At 46.0% G+C, this 22,167-nt stretch overlaps 1 protein-coding gene across 3 annotated transcripts in view; it reads right to left on the minus strand.

The window, feature by feature from the left end:
- LOC102935053 (antigen WC1.1) overlaps nucleotides 1-22,167 on the minus strand; it is a 256,921-nt gene that overhangs the window by 116,342 nt on the left and 118,412 nt on the right. The window contains exons 4-6 of one of the 3 annotated variants that reach the window (XM_037912382.2): nucleotides 9,402-9,716; nucleotides 8,639-8,950; nucleotides 2,707-3,024 (exon numbers count right to left, since the gene is read on the minus strand). The exons of the other annotated variants lie outside the window; for them this stretch is intronic. Of the exons in view, the coding sequence (XP_037768310.1) occupies nucleotides 2,707-3,024; nucleotides 8,639-8,950; nucleotides 9,402-9,716 (945 nt within the window). The remainder of the gene's footprint in view (nucleotides 1-2,706; nucleotides 3,025-8,638; nucleotides 8,951-9,401; nucleotides 9,717-22,167) is intronic. 3 annotated transcript variants of the gene reach the window in all.

A 22,167-nucleotide genomic window follows, 5' to 3' on the forward strand; every position in this document is an offset into this window, starting at 1 on the left:
TGGTCCCTTGGGACTGGGAGAAACTTGGTGTGGTGTGATATTAGGATTAAGTGACATTTTATCACAACTTTCAGTTTGTCTGGGTGGCAGGTTAGGCGGTCTGTGACTCCACAGTGAGACTTGTATAGTGATCCAGGAGTTCATGTTTGTGACTGGCTTGGTGAAATCTAATGATAGAACATGCCACCAGTTTGGGGTATCTGCCCTTGTTTTTTGAGTCTGCCCTGAGTTAGTCACTTACAGTGGTGAGCCACTCCAGACAGCATGACAGCAGGTACCAGAACATTAGAGAAAAGTAGACTTGGTACCACTTTATTTTACCAATAAAGGGAAAGACAGGCAAATTGGATCTGTGTGTGTACAATAAAGTCCAAGACACTTAGGGCCTAATTCTATCCTGCTGAAATCAACTGTGAAGCTCCCACTGACACAATGGGAACAGAAATGGGCCCTTAATGTGCTGTAGTTACCCTGCAGTTGGAATGGGCATGAAAAATATCAGTGCAGTAACATACAGTGCATGCTATAGGGACATAGTTAAAATATCTGTTACTTGTTTACTTTTACTGTTGGACCTGAATGTAAATATATACCAGCAAAAAGAACAAGAGAATTATCGTGTACAATAGTCATGTACAACCAAGAACAATGAAAAAATCCCACCACAGATTTTTTTTTTGTTTTTTTTTAACCTTTAAATGATGGAAAATTGCACAGTTATAGGATTAGGACTTCACAAGGTCACATTATAAAAGCAACTTTGATGTATTTCCTAAGTGACAGAGGGTTAGATCCACAAAGGTATGTAGCTACCTAACTACCTCTTTATAAATACATAATATATAAATCATTACATATTTATTGAAGCAGGGACTTGACTCTCCCATATCCCAGGTGAGTGCCCTGGCCACCAGCTAGAATCAATCTCTAGCTTTTTTTTGGATTCAGTGACTGATTATTTGTACAAAGTGGAACATTTCCAGCAGGAGAGACCCACCCCAGCACAGTCTAGAGTGACTAGGGCACTCACCTGCGTTCACGTCCCTGCTCCAAATCAGGCAGAGCAGGGATTGAATGTGGATTTCCCACCTCCCAGTTGAGTGCTTTAACCACTGGGTCACGTGTAAAATGGGGAGATGAGAGAGCTGACCTGGCTTACGTGCCTAGCTCCAGGAGTGGGTTCATGACTGAGGTCCCTGAGCAGAGATAGGTGCCTACCTCTACCTGTGTGTCAGGGGGCTGAGGCTTTGATCAATGGCAGGTTGGCAACGAAATAACTTTGTGTATCTAGGCCCTACTCCCTTCCTTGGCATTTCACTGCTGGCAAATGTAGGTGGTTCCCTGTTCAGCTTTCTGGCTTCTGGTGCCTAACTCTCCCCATGCATTGTACGTGGAGCTGGGCGCGTGACTCATGGCTGAGGATCCCATTCGATGGCAAGGCACCTAGGAGTAAGGCCTTGCAACGCCCAAGGCCCTTGGGGGATCTAGCCCAGAGCTACTATCCATGGCAGCCTTGGTCAAAACAGGTTGCATGTGATTTCCTTTTCTTACTATTGTTTTCTGATTCAAGACAGCATGTTTTTTATAGACTTTAACATAAAGAAGCCACTAGATACACAAGAGCTGCTTGGTTTCAGACTAGCAGCCGTGGTAGTCTGTATTCGCAAAAAGAAAAGGAGTACTTATGGCACCTTAGAGACTAACCAATTTATTTGAGCATAAGCTTTCATGAGCATCTGATGAAGTGAGCTGTAGCTCACAAAAGCTTATGCTCAAATAAATTGGTTAGTCTCTAAGGTGCTACAAGAGCTGCTTGGAAATTCATCCTTTTCCCCACAAAATATGAATGACCGTGAATATTTTTCATGTTCCACAAATAAATTTGGGAATTTCATAGATCTGTCAAGTGATTGAAAAAAATTAATCATGATTAATTGTGCTGTTAATAATAGAATACCATTTATTTAAATATTTGGGATGTTTTCTACAGTTTCAAATATATTGATTTCAATTACAAAACACAATAGAAAGTGTACAGTGCTGACTTTATATTTTTTTATTCCAAATATTTGAAGTGTAAAAAATGAAAGAAATAGTATTTTTCAATTCAGCTAATACAAGTACTGTAGTGCAATCTCTTTACCATGGAAGCTGAACTTACAAATGTAGATTTATGTACAGAAAATAACTGCATTCAGAAATAAAACAATACATTTAAATTGGTATTCTGTTGTTTAACAGTGCAATTAAAACTGCGATTAATCATGATTTTTTTAAATCTCTATTAATTTTTTTAGTTAAACGCATGAGTTAACTGTGGTTAATTGACAGCCCAAGTTTTTCAACAAAAATCTGAACATTTTCAATGAAAACAAACTATTTGAGAAAATTTGAAATCTTATTGTGAAGATTTTTCACAGGAAAAAAGTTTTGATGAATTTTTTTGAACAGCTCTAATCCATAAAAATATGAGAGAGAGAAAGAGAGAGAGGTTGCTATAGTGCACTAACCCTATACCATGGCTATGCTTTGTTCTGTATATAATATATTTTTACTATAAATAGATCACAGTTTGAACATCAGATCCACATCATTTCAAGGACTGCTGAGATCACAGCACAAGGTGGGGTGGAAGCAGGCCCTGGGGTGGGTCATGTTCCCATTGAACAAGGACAGGATATGGATAAGATTTTCACACTAAGTCACCTGAGCAAACGACACCAACGTCGTCAGCAATTCCTGCCTGGGTTGTCTCAGGCGGGGAGATGTCACAGAGAGTCAGGCGAGTCTCATTTCCTCCACATCGGACACTTTTCAGCCCCACGGGGCCCCTTCCTCGCTCAGACATAGGCGGGTTATAAGCTTTCTCAGCGACTCCGCACTGGAGCTGCCTGCACACCACGCTGGCATCGTCCATGTCCCACTGGTCATCCAGGACTCTGCCCCACACACCACGGAGGGAAATCTCAACTCTTCCACTGCATCGGCTCTCTCCATTCAACAGTCTGAGCGCCTCAGAACGACCTGGGCTCACAGAGACAAAAAATATGCTGAATAATACTCCCTGCTGGTACTGCATTAGAAATAATACACAGGTGTGGTGTGAAACACAGGTTTCTGTGCTGAGTGGAAGGTAACTCTCATCGCTGTGCAGTGATACAGGGAACAGCCTCTTTCAAGGGTTTCATTTGTCTGTCTACTCAGAAATGCAGGAGGTGATGGAAGGAAAGAATTCCCCAGCTCTGAGATCAGATCTTGCCCGATGTGGAGCGCTCTCACCTCCCTAAGGAGTCAATGTGAGTGGAGAGTGCTCAGGAACACCTGGCAGATCAGGCCCCTGGTTTCCAAAATGGTCTTTGCAAAAGTGCTCAGTGCTCACCCCGCACATTGATAGCGTCAGCGCTGTGAGGTAGCTGTGATTCACAACAGGAGTCTAGGGATTGGCCTGCAATGAGCTCACCGAGCGCCCCACTTCCCTGCTGCAATTCCCAGATCCAGACTGCCAGGACACATGGCTCCTTTAAAGAAAACCCTACCCTGTTTGTCCCCGTTCAATGTGCATTGGTGGCCTGCGATCACGGCGTCAGCTCCAAACCCATAAGGAGCTAACGCAATAAAGGCTTTTCTGCACTCAGCAAGGATTTTCCAGGCCAGGTCTGCAACTGTGGACGCTTGAGTTCCCTTTCTCACGAAGTCTAGCTATTGGCTTGGCTGGAGATGATGCTGGAGAAGAGAGTGACCTCCGGGCAATGGGGAAGAAGATCCCATTTTTTTCTAAACATATATATTTTTCATTTTAAACTTTGTTCACTGTGTGCACATAAAGATGTTGAAGTTCCTTGTGGGAGAAGCGAAGACCCTGTCTGGTGATTAGGTCATTGGAGATTTATACAGTGTATGCGGCACCTTACATTTCAAAGGAGCCAAAGTGCTTCCAAAATGTGATCTGTAAACCTGTCAAATCTTCCTAAATATATAAACAGTTATAAGAATATACATACAGAGGCCAGTAGTGACTCCATATTTAAAGATGAGATTAGTATTACACTTAAGACAGGTATTTAACTACTCTGTTTTTTATTAAAGTTGTGTATGGTCTGAATCTCACATTAAGACTCCTATACTCTGAGCAGGTGTAAATGAGCCCTTAGGGTGAGTAAGAATTGGCCCCAGTGTCATCTCCCCTTACTTCCCGCACAGAATCTCTGTGTCACTGTGACCCACATTCCTTGTTCTGCAGCATTTGACTTTATTTCTCTGAGAGGAAGCGAAAGATGCCGTGGGGAGGGGACATAGATTTTATCTGGATACTCTGGGCCTCTGTTACGTTATGGGCAACCCCACACCCTAGTCACCCTCTGAGGGCAGAACTAGAGTGCAGGGTCGGGGCGGGGGGTGCGGGGGAAGGTTATAAATACAGGAGTTGAAGGGCTTTTATACACTTGAAAGGCTACAAGGGCACAGCTGCAGCGCTGCAGCTGCACCTCTGTAGCCCTTTAGTGTAGACCCTACCTATGCCGACTGGAGGGGTTCTCTCATTGCTATAGTTCATCCACCTCCCTGAGAGGTGGTAGTGAGCTTGACAGAAGAATTCTTCTGTTTACCTAGTGCTGTCTACACTGCGGGGGGTGGGGGGGTAGGTTGGCTTAATGTGTCACTCAGGGGTGAGGATTTTTCATATCCCTGAGTGATTTAGCTGGGTCAACCCAGCTTTTTAATGTATACCGTGTCGAAGACAGCCCTGTGGACTCAGTGGCTGAGAGATGTATCTGCTGTGAGCGCTGATCCCAACCCCTGTACCACCGTGGATACAGGGCAGTGCTATGCCAGCTTTATTTTCTAAGGAAGCCCTCCATTGGGATAATGTTTGGTGCACCATGGTGTGGTCTATGGACGTAGAGGGAGAGCTGGGGCAGTATTTGTTTCTGTGGAGACCACAGAGACTATGGAATTTACATTTAGCTATCAACTGACTGCTCTAAACTGGGATTCTGTCTCAGTTAAAGAGAGAGAATGGGGCAGCACTTGGTGAGGTGAGGATTTGTGAATTCTTGCCTGATTTAGCTGGGTTTATGGGGAGAAGACAGTGCTCTATGGAGTGAGAGCCTTACAGAGATCCAGAGACAGATATTGTAGAGGCTGCTTCCGATCCTGGTACCACATTGAATACAGGCTACAGATTTCTGTTTCACCAGCAACCGAGAGACCCAGTCAACTCTTAACCCAAGCCTAGGGCTGGAGCGCTGCTAGCTGCTAAGATCCCCAGAGTGTTTCGTTGCTCACCGAGTTCTGAAGTGTTTGAAACGGCTGAGGTGCTGCCATTTCTCAAGCTCTGAAGACCCACTACATGTTACAACCACACTGCAAAGCCTGAGAAATCATCTCTAAGAGAAGATCAGTGGGGAATGTGTTTGGATGTTTGTGCTGAAGTATAGAACACGTTAAGTTGTAAGAGAAACAAATGGAGGAAGGTCTGTATAAGGAGAACCCATAGATTTACTTTCTTATAGCTTTTGTTTAAGTGGCAAAGAGTCCTGTGGCACCTTATAGACTAACAGACATTTTGGAGCATAAGCTTTCATGGGTGAATACCCACTTTGTCGGATGCATGTAGTGGAAATTTCCAGAGGGAGGCATAAATATGCAAGCAAGAATCAGGCTAGGGATAACGAGGTTAGTTCAATCAGGGAGGATGAGGCCCTCTTCTTGCAGCTGAGGTGTGAACACCAAAGGAGGAGAAACTGCTTTTGTAGTTGGCTAGCCATTCACAGTCTTTGTTTAATCCCGAGCTGATGGTTTCAAATTTGCAAATGAACTGAAGCTCAGCAGTTTCTCTTTGAAGTCTGGGCCTGAAGTTTTTTTGCCGAAGGATGGCTACCTTTAAATTTGCTATTGTGTGTCCAGCGAGGTTGAACCTGTTCTCCTACAGGTTTTTGTATATTGCCATTCCTAATATCTGATTTGTGTCCATTTATCCTTTTACTTAGGGACTGTCCAGTTCGGCCGATGTACATAGCAGAGGGGCATTGCTGGCACATGATGGCGTATATTATCATAGAATCATAGAACATCAGGGTTGGAAGGGACCTCAGGAGGTCATCTAGTCCAACCCCCTGCTCAAAGCAGGACCAATCCCCAAATAAATCATCCCAGCCAGGGCTTTGTCACGCCTGCCCTTAAAAACTTCTAAGGAAGGAGATTTCACCACCTCCCTAGGTAACCCATTCCAGTGCTTCACCACCCTCCCAGTGAAAAAGTTTTTCCTAATATCCAACCTAAACCTCCCCCACTGCAACCTGATGACATTGGTGGATGTGCAGGTGAATGAACCGGTGTTGGTGTGGCTGATCTGGTTCGGTCCTGTGATGGTGTCACTGGTGTAGATATGTGGGCAGAGTTGGCATTGAGGTTTGTTGCACGGATTGGTTCCTGAGTTAGAGTTACTATGGTGCAGTGTGTAGTTGCTGGTGAGAATATGCTTCAGGTTGGCAGGTTGTCTGTGGGTGAGGCCTGGCCTGCCTCCCAAGGCCTGTGAAATTGTGGGATTGTTGTCCAGGATGGGTTGTAGATCACTGATGATGCGTTGGAGAGATTTTAGTTAAGGACTGTATGTGATGGCCAGTGGAGTTCTGTTGGTTTCTTTCTTGGGCTTGTCTTGCAGCAGAAGGCTTCTGGGTACACGTCTGGCTCTATTGATCTGTTTCCTTATTTCCTCGTGTGGGTATCGTAGTTTTGAGAATGCTTGGTGAAGATCTTGTAGGTGTTGGTCTCTGTCTGAGGGGTCGGAGCAAATGCAGTTGTACCTCAGCACTTGTCTGTAGACAATGGATCATGTGGTGTGTTCGGGATGGAAGCTGGAGGCATGAAGGTAGGCATAAGCGGTCGGTGGGTTTTAGGTATAGCGTGGTGTTAACGTGACCGTCACTTATTTGCACCGTGGTGTCTAGGAAGTGGACCTCCTGTGTAGATTGGTCCAGGCTGAGATTGATGGGGGGGTAGAAGCTGTTGAAATCGTGGTGGAATTCTTCCAGAGTTTCCTTCCCATGGGTCCAGAGGATGAAGATGTCATCAATGTAATGTAGGTAGAGAAGGGGCGTGAGTGGACGAGAGCTGAGGAAGCGTTGTTCCAGGTCAGCCATAAAAACGTTGGCATATTGTGGAGCCATTCGGGTGCCCATAGCGGTGCCACTGGACTGGAGGTATATATTGTCACCAAATTTGAAATAATTGTGCATGAGGGTAAAGTTACAGAGCTCAGCAACCAGTTGTTCTGTGGCATCATCAGGGATACTGTTCCTGACAGCTTGTGTTCCATCTATGTGTGGGATGTTTGTGTAGAGAGCCTCTACATCCATGGTGGCTAGGATGGTGATCACCAATGCACTGTAGTTTTCTCAGGAAATCAGTGGTGTCACGGAGATAGCTGGGAGTGCTTATTCATAGTTATTACAATGTTTTCTGTGTGCATTAAATGTTTGGTTTACTAAGGCCATGTCTACACTATGGGCGCTACAGTGACACGGAACTTCACTGCAGCTATGTCGCTGTAGTGTGGATGCTCCCTTCAGGGACAGAAGGGGTTTTACTATTGCTGTGGGTAATCCATCTTTCCAAGTGGTGGTAGCTAGATCAATGGAAGAATTCTTCTATTGTTGTCTACAGTGGGGGTGAGGCTGGCATAGTTATGTCACTCAGGGATATGACTCCTATTGATCTGATTGATGAAGGCTGCTAAGTGCCTAAATCCTTACTGAAAATGAAATGTAGGCTCTTAAACCAGTTAGGCATTGCTATGCTGAATGGAGCAACAGCGAAACAGCTGTAAAAATCTGGGCCTAGCCACTATGGATAGCCATCAGACGACTTGCCATCTATCAGCTATGGCAGTTCTCTGGTGTAGCATGGGGAAGCCTATGAAGATCTTTGGAGAAGCCCCTGCAGTATTTGTGTTGCATTGTAGAGGAGGATCTTCATCAAAGCGCCAGCTGCTCTCACTAAGAGCAGGATCTTTGTGAAAGTTCCCAGATGGCTCAGAAGCCAAGCTCTGAAGCCATTTGAATGCTTTCCTGAAAACTGGGATCTTTGGCAAAGAAATGACTATTTCTATGAAGTGCTGTGGGGAATTAATGATCTACAAACATACACACCCACTGAGCAAGCTCTGTAGGTGAGGGCTGCAACCCACCAGCACACAACCGAGGATGGGCAACGGGGGAAGCATTTTGGCCAGGAACACCAGGGCAAACACTTACTTTTCCAGAGAGTGAAATGGGATTGTAATGGCCCCACAGCATGGATGAGAACTCTGCATATAGGTTGCTTCTGCAACACCAACCTCAACCTGATGAAGGGCTGAGTCAGCCCTGCTGAGACTGAGGGAATCTGTGAATCACAAACCCCAGGTTTATAGAACAGAGACATTCTCTTTGGTTCACTCTAGCCTAGTGCTAGGATCCACCTCGCCACCCCTCACTGCACCTTGAGGTGTCTCTGATCTGGGGAACTTAAACAAAGAGAGCAACACTCCGATACCCCTACTTACTTTGCGTACTGTAGTCAATGGGACTACTCATGATGATCCTAAGCTGGGCAGTACACTGCACTGTAACTAACATATACACGTCTATATTAAACTTACCTGAACAAGTAACCCTGGCCGTGTCTCTGGGGGAGCAGGCTGGGTTGCCCAGGGCCATGCGAAAACAATCCCACAGACAAGGTTCAGTCCCTTCACAATGAAAAGCGTCGCTCCATACGGTTCCGCTCCCTTCCCCAAAATGGGCTCCTCCCAGGATCGACTCGGCGTATCCACAGTTCAGCTGATGGCAGAGGACGTTGGCATCTTGCAAATCCCAGTGGGAGGCACAGAGGCTTCCCCATGTGTCTCCATGTTGGATCTCCACTCTCCCGGAGCACTCGGTGCCGTTCACCAACCTGCCGCCCAGGCACCCTGAGCACAAGGGAAAGTGAGTGTCGAGGTGGCACAGTGATCAGTGTTAATGGCCACGGCAGAGAGGGGAGTGGGGAACAGGAAGGGATTGTTGCTCGTGATCAATGCTAGCAGTTACCCTGTGGGGGCTGTGGGACTATTCCACACCTGCACATTCACAAACTGATACTCGATCCACGTCAGTTAGTGAGAAGGGAGGTCCAGGGACCAGAATTTGGCTTCCTTGGTACATTCCATACTCAAGGCACCACAAGCATTTCACTGAGGGATCAGTTCCAGCAGACTTGGCTGGTGCAGGGACAGGGCTCCAATTTATGGGCCAGTCCCCCCCTGGTGTAAATCAGCATAGCCCCACTGAGCCCAATGGAGCTTGGCTGATTGACAAGCTGAGGATCTGGCTGAGGATGCTCCCCAATCCCCAATCCTTTTCTTTCCCCCTGCAGCTGCTCACCTGAACACACCACGCTGGCTTCACTCCCAGGGGGACACTCAGTTGTGCCCAGCGCAGTAACAGGACAGTCCCTCAGGTGGGATTCATTCCTCTCACAGCCAAACGTGCCGTTCCAGACAGGCCCGTCTCCTGTGCCAAAGAGCTGTCCTGCTGGAATCGACAGGGCAAATCCACAGTCAAACTGCTGGCAGAGGGCGTGGGCAGCCTGTAAATCCCACTGGGAGTCACAGAGGGTTCCCCAGGTGCCTCCGTGGCGAAGCTCCACTCTCCCCGAACACTCTGTGCTGCCATTTGCCAGCCTGTACCCACCGTACCCTGAGAAGAAGGAAAAGGGAGATCAGAAGGACATTTCTCTTGAACAATTGTATCCAAAGATGTGACGAAGGAGCCCCAGTGACCTGGGATAATTAACTAATAATTATTTCCCAGTTTACTGGGCACTTTGTAAATGAGGATGTTCAGATGTGATTATCAGGTTCTTTCAGTGCAGGCGTTATTGCTCATATCTGCCCTTTGTGGGAAGTCACACAGCACCCACCAAACTTCGCCCTGGCATTTACTGCTCTGGGGTCAGGGTCATGCCTGGGACAGATTGTCTTTGGCTAAGGCCAGTCTCTGCTTTGGTGGTTGCAGAGTGCTGGTCAGGAGTCTGGACCGGCTGCCCCTAAGTTATCACACAAATGCCATGTGAAGAAACTTGGGTTCTCAAGGGTGCTGAGTCCTAGGTTATTGGAAGCTTATTGAATCAGAACAGTTGCACTCAGGGGTCTGACTGGGAATAAAATACACAGTGGTGATATTCTAGCTCAGTGACAGCTCTGCAACAGTCAAGGTTGAGACCAGCTTTCCTTCAAAGCTAATTTTTTCTAAGTGCTCCAATATCTGCCTGATTGATTGGATTGGACTGAAATACAGTATTTCACATAGGAGCACAGGGTTGTATTAGTAATCCAAATGTGGGGCCATTTCACCAAGGGGTTTCCGAGATACAGCTCCCAGGAGGAAAAAAAAACAGCTTATATTAAAGTTGACAGATTCTGGCATTTTATTTTTGCACACAGGTAGAGATCAAACCAAGGCTCAGATCATTGCACCAGGGTCTCAGACACTTGAGGGTTACCCTCAACAGAGGATATGGCATCCACCAGCCTTTGGGGGAAATCAAATTCAGATGTTATTTCAAAACGAGCCTGCTTCTCCAGTTAGGTGCTTGCGAAGGCTTGTGCGCCTACACACACATCTAATAGACTACACTGAGCATGTGCAGTGAGAGAGGATAGCTATCTGGAAACCTGACAGTCCAGCATGAGATGTGGGTGGCTTTGAGGGTAAATTGTGGCCTTTACAGCTAGACACCCCCACCCCTGGCACTGTGAGCACAACTCCAGCCCAGAAAAGAAACGTGATGTTAAAAAAGCAGGTTTATTGCTCCAATTGGTCTCTCTCATGGGGGATTTTGTTTGGTGTAAATATAATCTGAGTGCAGCAACATATTCAGAATGTGCTGAAATTGCTTTTGAAAAGAAAACAACTTCCAAATGTGAATGCTGACTGGGAAGGGGAGGGGTGATCAGGGGTGCAAGGGTAGGTGGTAACGGGGGAAATGTTTGGGTTTTCAGCCAAGGATGTGTTTATTATGGGGAGGGAGACAAATGGGAATCGGTGGTAGGGGAGAGAAGAAGTTGCGGGGTGGGCTCAGGGAAGGGGGAGAGTGTGAGGACTGGGAGAGGAGGAAGGGAGAACACAGGAGGGGTTGCACACTAGGAAGGGTAGCAGAAAAAGTTGGGGGGTTGAAGTAAGGCACATCAGCCATGAATTCTCCCCTTCCGTGTGTGTGCTGCAATCTACGGGAGCCCTACCCCTTTGCAGGCCCCGGGAGCAACTATACAACCACCATTATCCCCATTCCATTCTAACAAAATGTACAGGACAGGGAGGAGCACTGAGGAATCACATAGCAACCTTGTGGCCGAGTGGAAAAACCACTGGACTGGGACTATCCTCAGCTTTGCCACTGGCTTGCTGTCTGACCTTGGGCAAGTCTGAGGTTCTGAGCCCCAGAAGGTGGTGAGAGGCAGACCAGCTGAAAGTCTCTGGGCAAAGATAAAAGCCGGGAAATATAGTGGTGATGTAATGGTAGGGGTCTACTATAGACCACCCAATCAGGAAAAGGAATGGATGTGGCATTTTTACAACAAACATAAATATTCAAAACACAAGACCTGACAGTAATAGGGGAATTTATCTACCCAGACATCTGTTGGAAAAGTAATAAGGCAAAACACTAAATGTTCAATCAGTTCTTGGAATGTATTGGGGAAAACTTTTTGTTCCATAAAAGGAGAGGAAGTAACCAGGAGGACCGACATTTGAGACTAGATTCTGACCCAGAGGGAGGAATTTTTAGTGAATCTGAAGGTGGAAGGCAACTTGGGTGAAAGTGACCATGAAACGATAGTTGTCATGATTCTAAGGAAAGGAAGGAGTGAAAGAAGCAGAATAAGGAAAAAGGACTTCAAAAACTCCAGACTTTAATAAACATAGTGAACTGATAGCTAAGTTCCCATGGGAAGAAAATCTTAGGGAAAAAAGGAGGTCAGGAGACCTTACAGTTTCTCAATATTAAAGACACAACTGCAAAGTATCCTGATGTGAAGGAAAAACAGAAAAAAATCATAAGAGAACATTATGGCTCCACAAGAGCTCTTTAAGGACTGAAAATCAAAAAGGAATCGTACAGAAAGTGAAAATGTGAAGCAGTTGCTAAGGATGAGCACAAAACCACAGCACCAGCATGTCGGGACTAAATCAGAGAGGCTAAAGCACAATATGAGTTACACCCAACAAGGGAAATAAAAAGATAATAATAAGTTCTCTAAATACATTAGGGGGTAAGAGAAAGATGAAGTAAAGTACAGGTCCTCTACTTAGTTAAAAGAAGAGTTAATAAGGGGTGATATCAAGAAGGCTGAGGTGTTTAATTTCTATTTTGCTTTAATCTTTACTAAATAGGTTAATGGTGAGCAGATACTCAACACATTTAATATTAACAATGAGGGGGAAGGAATGCAAACCTCACAGAAATTAAGTCTACTGTCCCCAAAGATACAGTACACACACACTAGCCTGTTAGCCTGTAGCCCTGTATTTGACATTCCTGCATGCACCCCTGTCATAAATATAAAGGGAAGGGTAAACACCTTTAAAATCCCTCCTGGCCAGAGGAAAAACCCTTTCACCCGTAAAGGGTTAAGAAGCTAGGATAACCTCGCTGGCACCTGACCAAAATGACCACTGAGGAGACAAGGTACTTTCAAAAGCTGGAGGGAGGGAGAAACAAAGCCTCTCTCTGCCTGTGTGTGTGATGCATTTGCCAGGAATAGAAAGGAATGGGATCTTAGAATTTAGTCAGTAATCTAGCTAGATATGCGTTAGATTCTATTTGTTTAAATGGCTGAGAAAATAAGCTGTGCTGAATGGAATGGATATTCCTGTTTTTGTGTCTTTTTGTAACTTAAGGGTTTGCCTAGAGGGATTCTCTATGCTTTGAATTTAATTACCCTGTAAGGTATTTACCATCCTGATTTTACAGAGGTGATTCTTTTACTTTTTCTTCTATTAAAATCCTTCTTTTAAGAACCTGATTGCTTTTTTCATTGTTCTTAAGATCCAAGGGTTTGGGTCTGTGGTCACCAATGTAAATTGGTGAGGATTTTTATCAAGGCTTCCCCAAGAAAGTGGGTGTAGGGTTTGGGGAGAATTTTGGGGGGAAAGATGTTTCCAAGTGGGCTCTTTCCCGGTTATATATCTATTAGACGCTTGGTGGTGGCAGCAATAAAGTCCAAGGGAAAAAGGAAAATAGTTTGTACCTTGGGGAAGTTTTAACCTAAGCTGGTAAAAATAAGCTTCGGAGGTTTTCATGCAGGTCCCCACATCTGTACCCTAGAGTTCAGAGTGGGGAAGGAACCCTGACAACCCCACAATTGGACAGCACTGGAGTCAATCATTTCCTATGTTCAACTACTGCCAGCTGAAACCCAAACATCACATAGCTAACAATAGTTTTATGACCCTGAGAGGCAAGGCCAAGTAGCTCCATGCTTGCAGTTTTTCTAATCAAAATGGGAGAATAAAATAAAAAATAAACGTACTGTAAAAATAGAAAAAAATGTTTGGGCAACCGACCTTGGTTTTAGGTTCCTCTAACATGTAAGCTTTTTCGTTGTTATAACCAGGAATATTTTGCTAATAAAAATAATGAATTGTTATTGGCTGTTGCTGGGGAAATTATTAGCCCATTAGATGCTATTATGAGTTGTGTGCTTTATCCCAAGAAAATTTACAAAAAAATTATTTGGAAAGTGTGCTTTGGAGCAGTCTGAGGAAGCTTTCCTTTTGGCAAGGATTTTACACCTAAGTTCCCCAATAGTCAGATGGAAGGAGGGGGCCCCCGGTAGCTTGGCTGTTAATTTCTTGAGACCATTTCAGACTTTTTAGGTAACTGTAAATATTTGGAATGCTCTGCACCCTACTGCTACAGCATACATAGTGTGGACGCGCTTGAAATCTAATAAAGTAGTTTTAGGTAAAGCACTCTGGTTTGTATCAATCATTTATCAGACAGAGGAGTTATGGCCATATTAATTTTTTCTTGAAGAAAACCAGTTAAATTACCACTGATTTGGGTTCTAAAACCCCTGGGTAACAAGCCCAGCTGAGGACACACTCTTTACCTTAACACACAGCATGGAGCTGATTTATGGTAAAACCACGAATAAGTTTATTAATAAAGAACATAGATTTAAATGATACTAAGCAGAGATAACAGAAGCAGAAAATGCTTACAAACAAAACAAAATACAATATATTTTAGGAACATCTTTCCATCACACATACATAACTCTACTCGCCATCTGTATATGCCTCACACAATGATATCCATAACCAGCATGTCTCCAATTTTTGTATGATATCTTACCCAAGTGAGCTGTAGCTCACGAAAGCTTATGCTCAAATAAATTTGTTAGTCTCTAAGGTGCCACAAGTCCTCCTTTTTTTTTTACCCAGTATGATGTCATAGTACAATGATACTGTATACAAACAGTTGTTTCAACTGCTTATTCTTTGGGTTTCAGGCCCCTTGTTCTCCCCTTGGGGTGTCTGGACCCTGATTGTCACACAAAGATACTTAAGGATCTAGCTGAAGCACTTGTGGAACTGTCAGCCATGATACACAGACAGCTGCAGCGGCACAGGAGCCAGCAAACAGAGCTGTAAACAGGGGAGTTTGAAAGGGGAGTTTGTCTTGTGGTGCTTGTTCGGGGTTTGTTTTTGCTGTGGGGGGTGGTGTTTTGGTGTGGTTTGTGTTTCCCAGACTAACAGGACTTAGGTGAGAAGGTGATGACCGATACAGAGGCAGCAGTGGGAGTGACCCATGTCGTGGAAGACACAATGAAGATGACTGGATGTGGAAGCTGCGGTATGTACATGATCCTGGAGAGGGTACCTGGTAAGAGTTTTGTCAGCATGAAATGCCCTCTGATAGAGCTGATGGAGGAAAAGATCCGAGGTTTGGAGATGCAGGTGGAAAGTCTGGTTGAGTTTAGAAAGGGGTTCGAGCAGATTATGGAGCAAAGACATGAGATATCTGAAGGGAAAAGCTCAGACTTGCAGATGGAAGCAGGACTGAGGAATTCTGAGGGGAGACTGCTGAGGAAAGTGGTCAGTGGAAGCATGTGACTAAAAGAACCAGGCAGAGGAAAAGACGGGCTAGTGAAGGAGAAATAGAGCTCAAGAATAGGTTTGTGGAGTTGGAAAATGAAGAAGGGGCTCAGCAGGTAGTCACTGAAGGTAGAAGGGCAAGGAAGAAGAGAAGAGCGGCTAGTCCTATAGAAAATGGGGAAGAGTCGATGGAGACTACACGAACTATGAGCCCCAGGAGGATACGGGATACTTTGCAGAGGATTGCAAGGAAGAATAGGAATGGAGAGAACTTGCAGCCAAAGGGAACAGGGGTTAGACTGGAGAATAGCATAGTCACCAGGAAAAGGCAGCTCTATGTGATCAGGGACTCTTTACTGAGAAGAATAGACAGGCCTGTAACCAGAGCTGATCCAGAGAATAGAAGGGTGTGCTGTCTTCCAGGTGCTAAGATATGGGATGTAGACCTGAGGTTGAAAAGGATCCTAAAGGGAGCGGGAAAGAATCCCCTAATTATCCTACATGTGGGAACAAATGTTACGGCTAGATTCTCACTGGAAAGTATTAAAGGAGACTATGCTAGGCTGGGGAAGACACTTAAGGAAATCAAGGCTCAGGTGATCTTCAGTGGGATTCTGCCTGTTCCTACAGAAGGCAACAAAGGGGTGACAAGATTATGACTATCAACAGATGGCTCAGGCAGTGGTGCTATAAGGAGGGCTTTGGGATGTATGGCCAGTGGGAGGCATTCATGGACAGAGGACAGTTCTCTCGGGATGGACTTCATCTGAGTAGGGAAGGAAATAGACTTCTAGGATGGAGGCTGGCACAGCTGATTAAGAGAGCTTTAAACTAGGAATCTGGGGGAGATGGTTAGGAGATGTCCAGGTAATCACCACGCTGGATTTTAGCATTGAGAGGGAAGAAAACGAAGTAAGAAAGGATACAGCCATGGGTAGGAGAATGGATATAAGGAGGAAGGGCAGTGTGAATACCAGTCTAATAGGTTATACTGGCTGTAGAATGACTGTGCCTAATCAGGTACAGAATGTGAGCGAGGCCAAACAGCAAAAATTAAGATGTTTGTACACGAATGAGAGGAGCCTAGGTAACAAAATGGAGGAACTAGAGCTACTGGTGCAGGAAGTGAAACCAGATATTATAGGGGTAACAGAAACATGGTGGAATAGTAGTCATGACTGGACTACGGGTATTGAAGGGTATGTGCTGTTTAGGAAAGACAGAAATAAAGGCAAAGGTGGTGGAGTAGCATTGTATATCAATGATGAGGTAGAATGTAAAGAAATAAGAAGCGATGGAATGGATAAGACAGAGTCCGTCTGGGCAAAAATTACATTGGGGAAGAAAACTACTAGAGCCTCCCCTAGGATAGTGCTCGGGGTGTGCTATAGACCACCGGGATCTAATTTGGATATGGATAGAGCCCTCTTCAATGTTTTTAATCAAGTAAATACTAATGGAAACTGCGTGATCATGGGAGACTTTAACTTCCCAGATATAGACTGGAGGGCAAGTCCTAGTAATAATAATAGGGCTCAGATTTTCCTAGATGCGATTGCTGATGGATTCCTTCATCATGTAGTTGCTGCACTGACTAGAGGGGATGCCATTTTAGATTTGGTTTTGGTGAATAGTGAGGACCTCATAGAAGATATGGTTGTAGGGGACAATCTTGGTTCAAGGGATCATGAGGTAATTCAGTTCAAACTGAACGGAAGGATTAACAAAAATAAATCTGCAACTAGGGTTTTTGATTTCAAAAGAGCTGACTTTCAAAAATTAAGGAAATTAGTTAGGGAAGTGGATTGGACTGAAGAATTTATGGATCTAAAGGCAGAGGAGGCCTGGGATTACTCTAAATCAAAGCTGCAGAAGCTATCGGAAGCCTGTATCCCAAGAAAGGGAAAAAAATTCATAGGCAGGAATTGTAGACCAAGCTGGATGAGCAAGCATCTCAGAGAGGTGATTAAGAAAAAGCAGAAAGCCTACAGGGAGTGGAAGATGGGAGGGATCAGCAAGGAAAGCTACCTTATTGAGGTCAGAACATGTCAGGATAAAGTGAGAAAGGCTAAAAGTCAAGTAGAGTTGGACCTTGCAAAGGGAATTAAAACCAATAGTAAAAGGTTCTATAGCCATATAAATAAGAAGAAAACAAAGAAAGAAGGTAGACCTTTTGTAGTGATAATCAAGGTCGGCCATTTCCAGCAGTTGACAAGAACGTCTGAGGAAAAGTGGTGGTGGGGGGAATAAACATGGGGAAATAGTTTTAATTTGTGTAATGACCTATCCACGCCCAGTCTCCATTCAAGCCTAAGTTAATTGTATACAGTTTGCAAATTAACCTGCGGCACAGCTATGGGTACCGCATGGCCCCACAGTATGCCAACATTTTTATGGCTGACTTAGAAGAACGCTTCCTCAGCTCTAGTCCCCTAATGCCCCTACTCTACTTGCGCTATATTGATGACATCCTCATCATCTGGACCCACGGAAAAGAAGCCCTTGAGGAATTCCACCATGATTTCAACAATTTCCATCCCACCATCAACCTCAGCCTGGACCAGTCTACACAAGTGATCCACTTCCTGGACACTACGGTGCTAATAAGCGATGGTCACATAAACCAGCTTTCACCCAGATCACACCAGATCACACATACATTGTCTACAGCCAAGCTCTACAATACAACCACACTTGCTCCAACCCCTCAGACAGAGACAAACACCTACAAGAGCTCTATCAAGCATTCTTACAACTACAATACCCACCTGCTGAAGTGAAGAAACAGATTGACAGAGCCAGAAGAGTACCCAGAAGTCACCTACTACAGGACAGGCCCAACAAAGAAAATAACAGAACGCCACTAGCCATCACCTTCAGCCCCCAACTAAAACCTCTCCAGCGCATCATCAAGGATCTACAACCTATCCTGAAGGATGACCCATCACTCTCACAGATCTTGGGAGACAGGCCAGTTCTTGCTTACAGACAGCCCCCCAACCTGAAGCAAATACTCACCAGCAACCACACACCACACAACAGAACCACTAACCCAGGAACCTATCCTTGCAACAAAGCCTGTTGCCAACTGTGTCCACATATCTATTCAGGGGACACCATCAAAGGGCCTAATCACATTAGCCACACTATCAGAGGCTCGTTCACCTGCACATCTACCAATGTGATATATGCCATCATGTGCCAACAATGCCCCTCTGCCATGTACATTGATCAAACTGGACAGTCTCTACATAAAAGAATAAATAGACACAAATCAGATGTCAAGAATTATAACATTCATAAACCAGTCGGAGAACACTTCAATCTCTCTGGCCACTCGATTACAGACCTAAAAGTCACAATATTACAACAAAAAGACTTCAAAAACAGACTCCAATGAGAGACTGCTGAATTGGAATTAATTTGCAAATTGGATACAATTAACTTAGGCTTGAATAGAGACTGGGAGTGGGTGGGTCATTACACAAAGTAAAATTATTTCCCCATGTTTATTCCTCTCCCGCCCCCTGCCCCCCCCCCCCCCCGACTGTTCCTCAGACGTTCTTGTCAACTGCTGGAAATGGCCCACCTTGATTATCACTACAAAAGGTTTTCTTCACCCCCCCCACCCCCCGCTCTCCTGCTGGTATTAGCTCATCTTAAGTGATCACTCTCCTTACAGTGTGTATGGTAACACCCATTGTTTCATGTTCTGTGTGTATATAAATCTCCCCACTGTATTTTCCACTGAATGCATCCAATGAAGTGAGCTGTAGCTCATGAAAGCTTATGCTCGAATAAATTTGTTAGTCTCTAAGGTGCCACAAGTCCTCCTTTTCTTTTTGCGAATACAGACTAACACGGCTGCTACTCTGAAACCTGTTAATGCAGAGTTAAGGTTGCCTGTTGATAGCACATGCGCTTCAAGACTTTGGGTTCAGCAAAACTAAAACTTCTGAACACTAGGGAACACGGAGTTCAAATAAACACCCACGCAATGTTAACTCTGCCCTCTTCAAGCAATGCCTCACAACACCCATAACACACACACTCCCACTCTGCCTGTTCACTGTCATAGTCAGGTACTATCTGCACTTTCCCTATGCTCAAACACTGAGCCTGCCCCCCGAGAGCATACCACACTTGCAAAATATAACAACGACCCTTTTACCGCCCATTTACACATCAACACAAGATATCACCTAAACATATACTTTCCCTCACCCATCATTAAATCCACACCCAGCTCTCATGTCCCAACTCACTACTGACAGTACCCATGGCAAGACGAACCCAGTGCCCTGCTCCTGACACAGCCTACACAAATGTTGCCGACTGCAACCTCAAGGTCCATGTGCACATCTTTCCTTTGATAACACACAGGGGGGTGCTTAAGCCCAGTTCTCTTCGTATCACATTCACAGCTCTCTGATGTTCCTCAAACTACTCCCCAGGTCTCCTCATATTACAACCACAGCTCTCCCAAGCTACTCCAGCATATTCCTCCACCATTCAGTACAGCCGCCCCTCATGCAGAGACTGCAGCTGGAGAGCAGCTAAGCCCCATGGTTATTGTCAGCTCCAGGAGGATCCCTTGGTGAAGAGCTGCTTGGGGCTTCCATTGGTGGCACTGAAACAGGAACTTTAAGAGTTGTGAACTGCCTCAGTCAACTCAACAGTGCTCAATCTGGGGCTTTCTGGTGACAGTTAAAAAGCAAACACTGGTGGCTATCTCCCTGCCCCAAGTTGTAGCGCTATTCTGAGATTGTGGGTAGAATTGGGGATTCAGAGCAGACTTTGAGTAGAATTAAATGGTAAAATAACATCATTAATGCAGAGTTAAGGTTGCCCAATGATACCCTGGGCACCTCCAGAATGTTGAGTTCAGCAAGGGAGGGTCCCCCAAGTACAGGGCACAATCCCACAAGGTGTTGAGGGGATCTTGTGAGAGGCTGAGCACCCTTAGCTGCCACTGCTGGATAAGACCCAAAGTGAGTCAAACACACTATTGAAGGTATAAAGGAGGGAAGGGGCATGGGGAGATGAAAGCTTTATTATCACTAGAAACTCACACAAAGAAATGTGTAGGAATGAGCACCGTAGGGCTGAGGTCTCCCTCTCTCCCCGGCACCATCCTTATACTATCTGGCTGGTTTTTGAGTCGCCTGGCTAGTTTTTCCATGGCCTTCCCAGTTGCTGGTCCAAAGGTGTTATTGGCTGGGGGACGGGGAGGGGTTGGTGTTGGTGTTGCCAGGATTTCTAAGCTGTGCACAAATGCATCTGGGCATGCAGTGATCTCAGAACTCCAGCTAAGCGTGTCAGAGCTGGAAACACACAATGGCCTCCCGGCTGGCACACTCATCCTGATCTGCATGTGTGCAGTATGCCAAGGCAGACACCAGTCAATGGGAGAGCAGTGCCGCACTCCCAACCACAAATCCCACCAAACCTCCCATAACTTTCTGAGCACTGAGCCCCTTCCCATGTTTGCCCCCAGCCCTGGGACTTGGCTCTGATCACAGACCAGCCTCTCCTCTTCTGGGACCTCACCCTGTTCACAGACCAGTGACACCTCCCCTGGGATCTGGGCCTGCCCACAGATGGGCCAGTTTTTCTGTGCCTTGGCGGTAGCAACCCCACCCTATACAGAAAGGCAGCCCCTCTCCAATCCTGGCTTCCTCTCTCCAGGACTTCAACTTTCAGGAAAAAAGACCTCTCTGTTTTCCACTTCCCCCGCCCATCCCAATACCCAACCTGGCAGCATGATTATGGCCAGCCAGCCAGGGGTCCTCATTGACACAGTGACAGGCTATCCAGCTGGCTGCCGTGGACTGGGCTTTCGGCCAGGGGTGTGTTCCACAGGCAGGTTAGTGGGCAGTGCAGATCCTGTCCAGGCTCTGCCATTATCGGTGATATTGGGAAAAGCACCTCGCTGGTGGCTCCACCCTTCTTTTAGCTCGTCCATTTAGATTTGTGTCCTGACAAGACCCTGGCCCTGACAAGACGGCCACCTTTGTTACCCATATAAGAAGATCCCAGGAATGTCACTCTGTCTGTGAGTCCCTCTCAAGCCCAGGATGTGTGCTGAGTCAGCATGAAATGCTGGGGCCAGCTACTGGCATGGCCGAGAGCTCCACTCGTTCAGAATATCACCAAGTTCAGTCATCACTGGGATTCACAGTCACTTACCATCCAACTTTTAAGTTTTAAGCCACTTCCAAGTCTCGGAGTTTCCCTTATTCCATATGGCACCATCTCCTGTCGCTGACAGTGGGGCTGAAGCCAGTGAGATGCTGCCATCTGCCTACAGTCTGTTGGCACGTGGGAGTGAGGCCGCCCTGAGTAAAGTTGGCTGCCATCTTCCACTGTTTTCAATTAGACTGAAGCCCACAGGAAACATGGCTGCCTTGTATGGCTGAGAGGAATGGACAGGGCCAAGGGACAACAGAGACTCTGTGAAAGGAGGGTGGGGAGAGTGCAGGGAGCAGGACACCTGGGGGTGGGGGCAGGAGGCAGATTTAGGGGTTTCAACGGAATGGCGTGGAGAAGGATGTGGGGCAGGAGGAAGGCTGTGGGGAGAGGGATCTGGGGGGCACAGGGCAGCTGGTGGTGGAAGGGAGGTTGAAAGGGACATAGGGGGATGTGAAGTGCAGGGAAGCTGAGGGGGCTGCAGAAGACAGCAATGGGGGTGAGAGATGAAGGGGATTAGGTGGCAGATCCCCAGCCTCGGGTTGGTGGTGGAGGTGGGGAGTCCCCTCCAAGCAGTCGGGGAAGGCAGTCTTGCCGTGTTTCCAGATCTCGCAAGCTGATTGGGAGTCATGGGATTGTGCTGCCTACAAAAACATCAGAGGAGCTGCTGTGATGAGACAAGAAGCTCCTCTAATACTCCAGCTTTCAGGGCTGGACCAACCTCTGTGCGAGAGCTTCAGGGCTGAGGACACAGACCTGCCTTTCCACTGAGCCCTGCCTTCATGTATGTCCCTAGAGCAGAAAGAGGGTCCCGGGGCAGCAAGAGGCAGGGGAGGGCAAAGTTGGGAAACTGTTC

Source organism: Chelonia mydas, chromosome 1, assembly GCF_015237465.2.
Source record: "Chelonia mydas isolate rCheMyd1 chromosome 1, rCheMyd1.pri.v2, whole genome shotgun sequence".
Taxonomy (NCBI): domain Eukaryota; kingdom Metazoa; phylum Chordata; order Testudines; family Cheloniidae; genus Chelonia; species Chelonia mydas.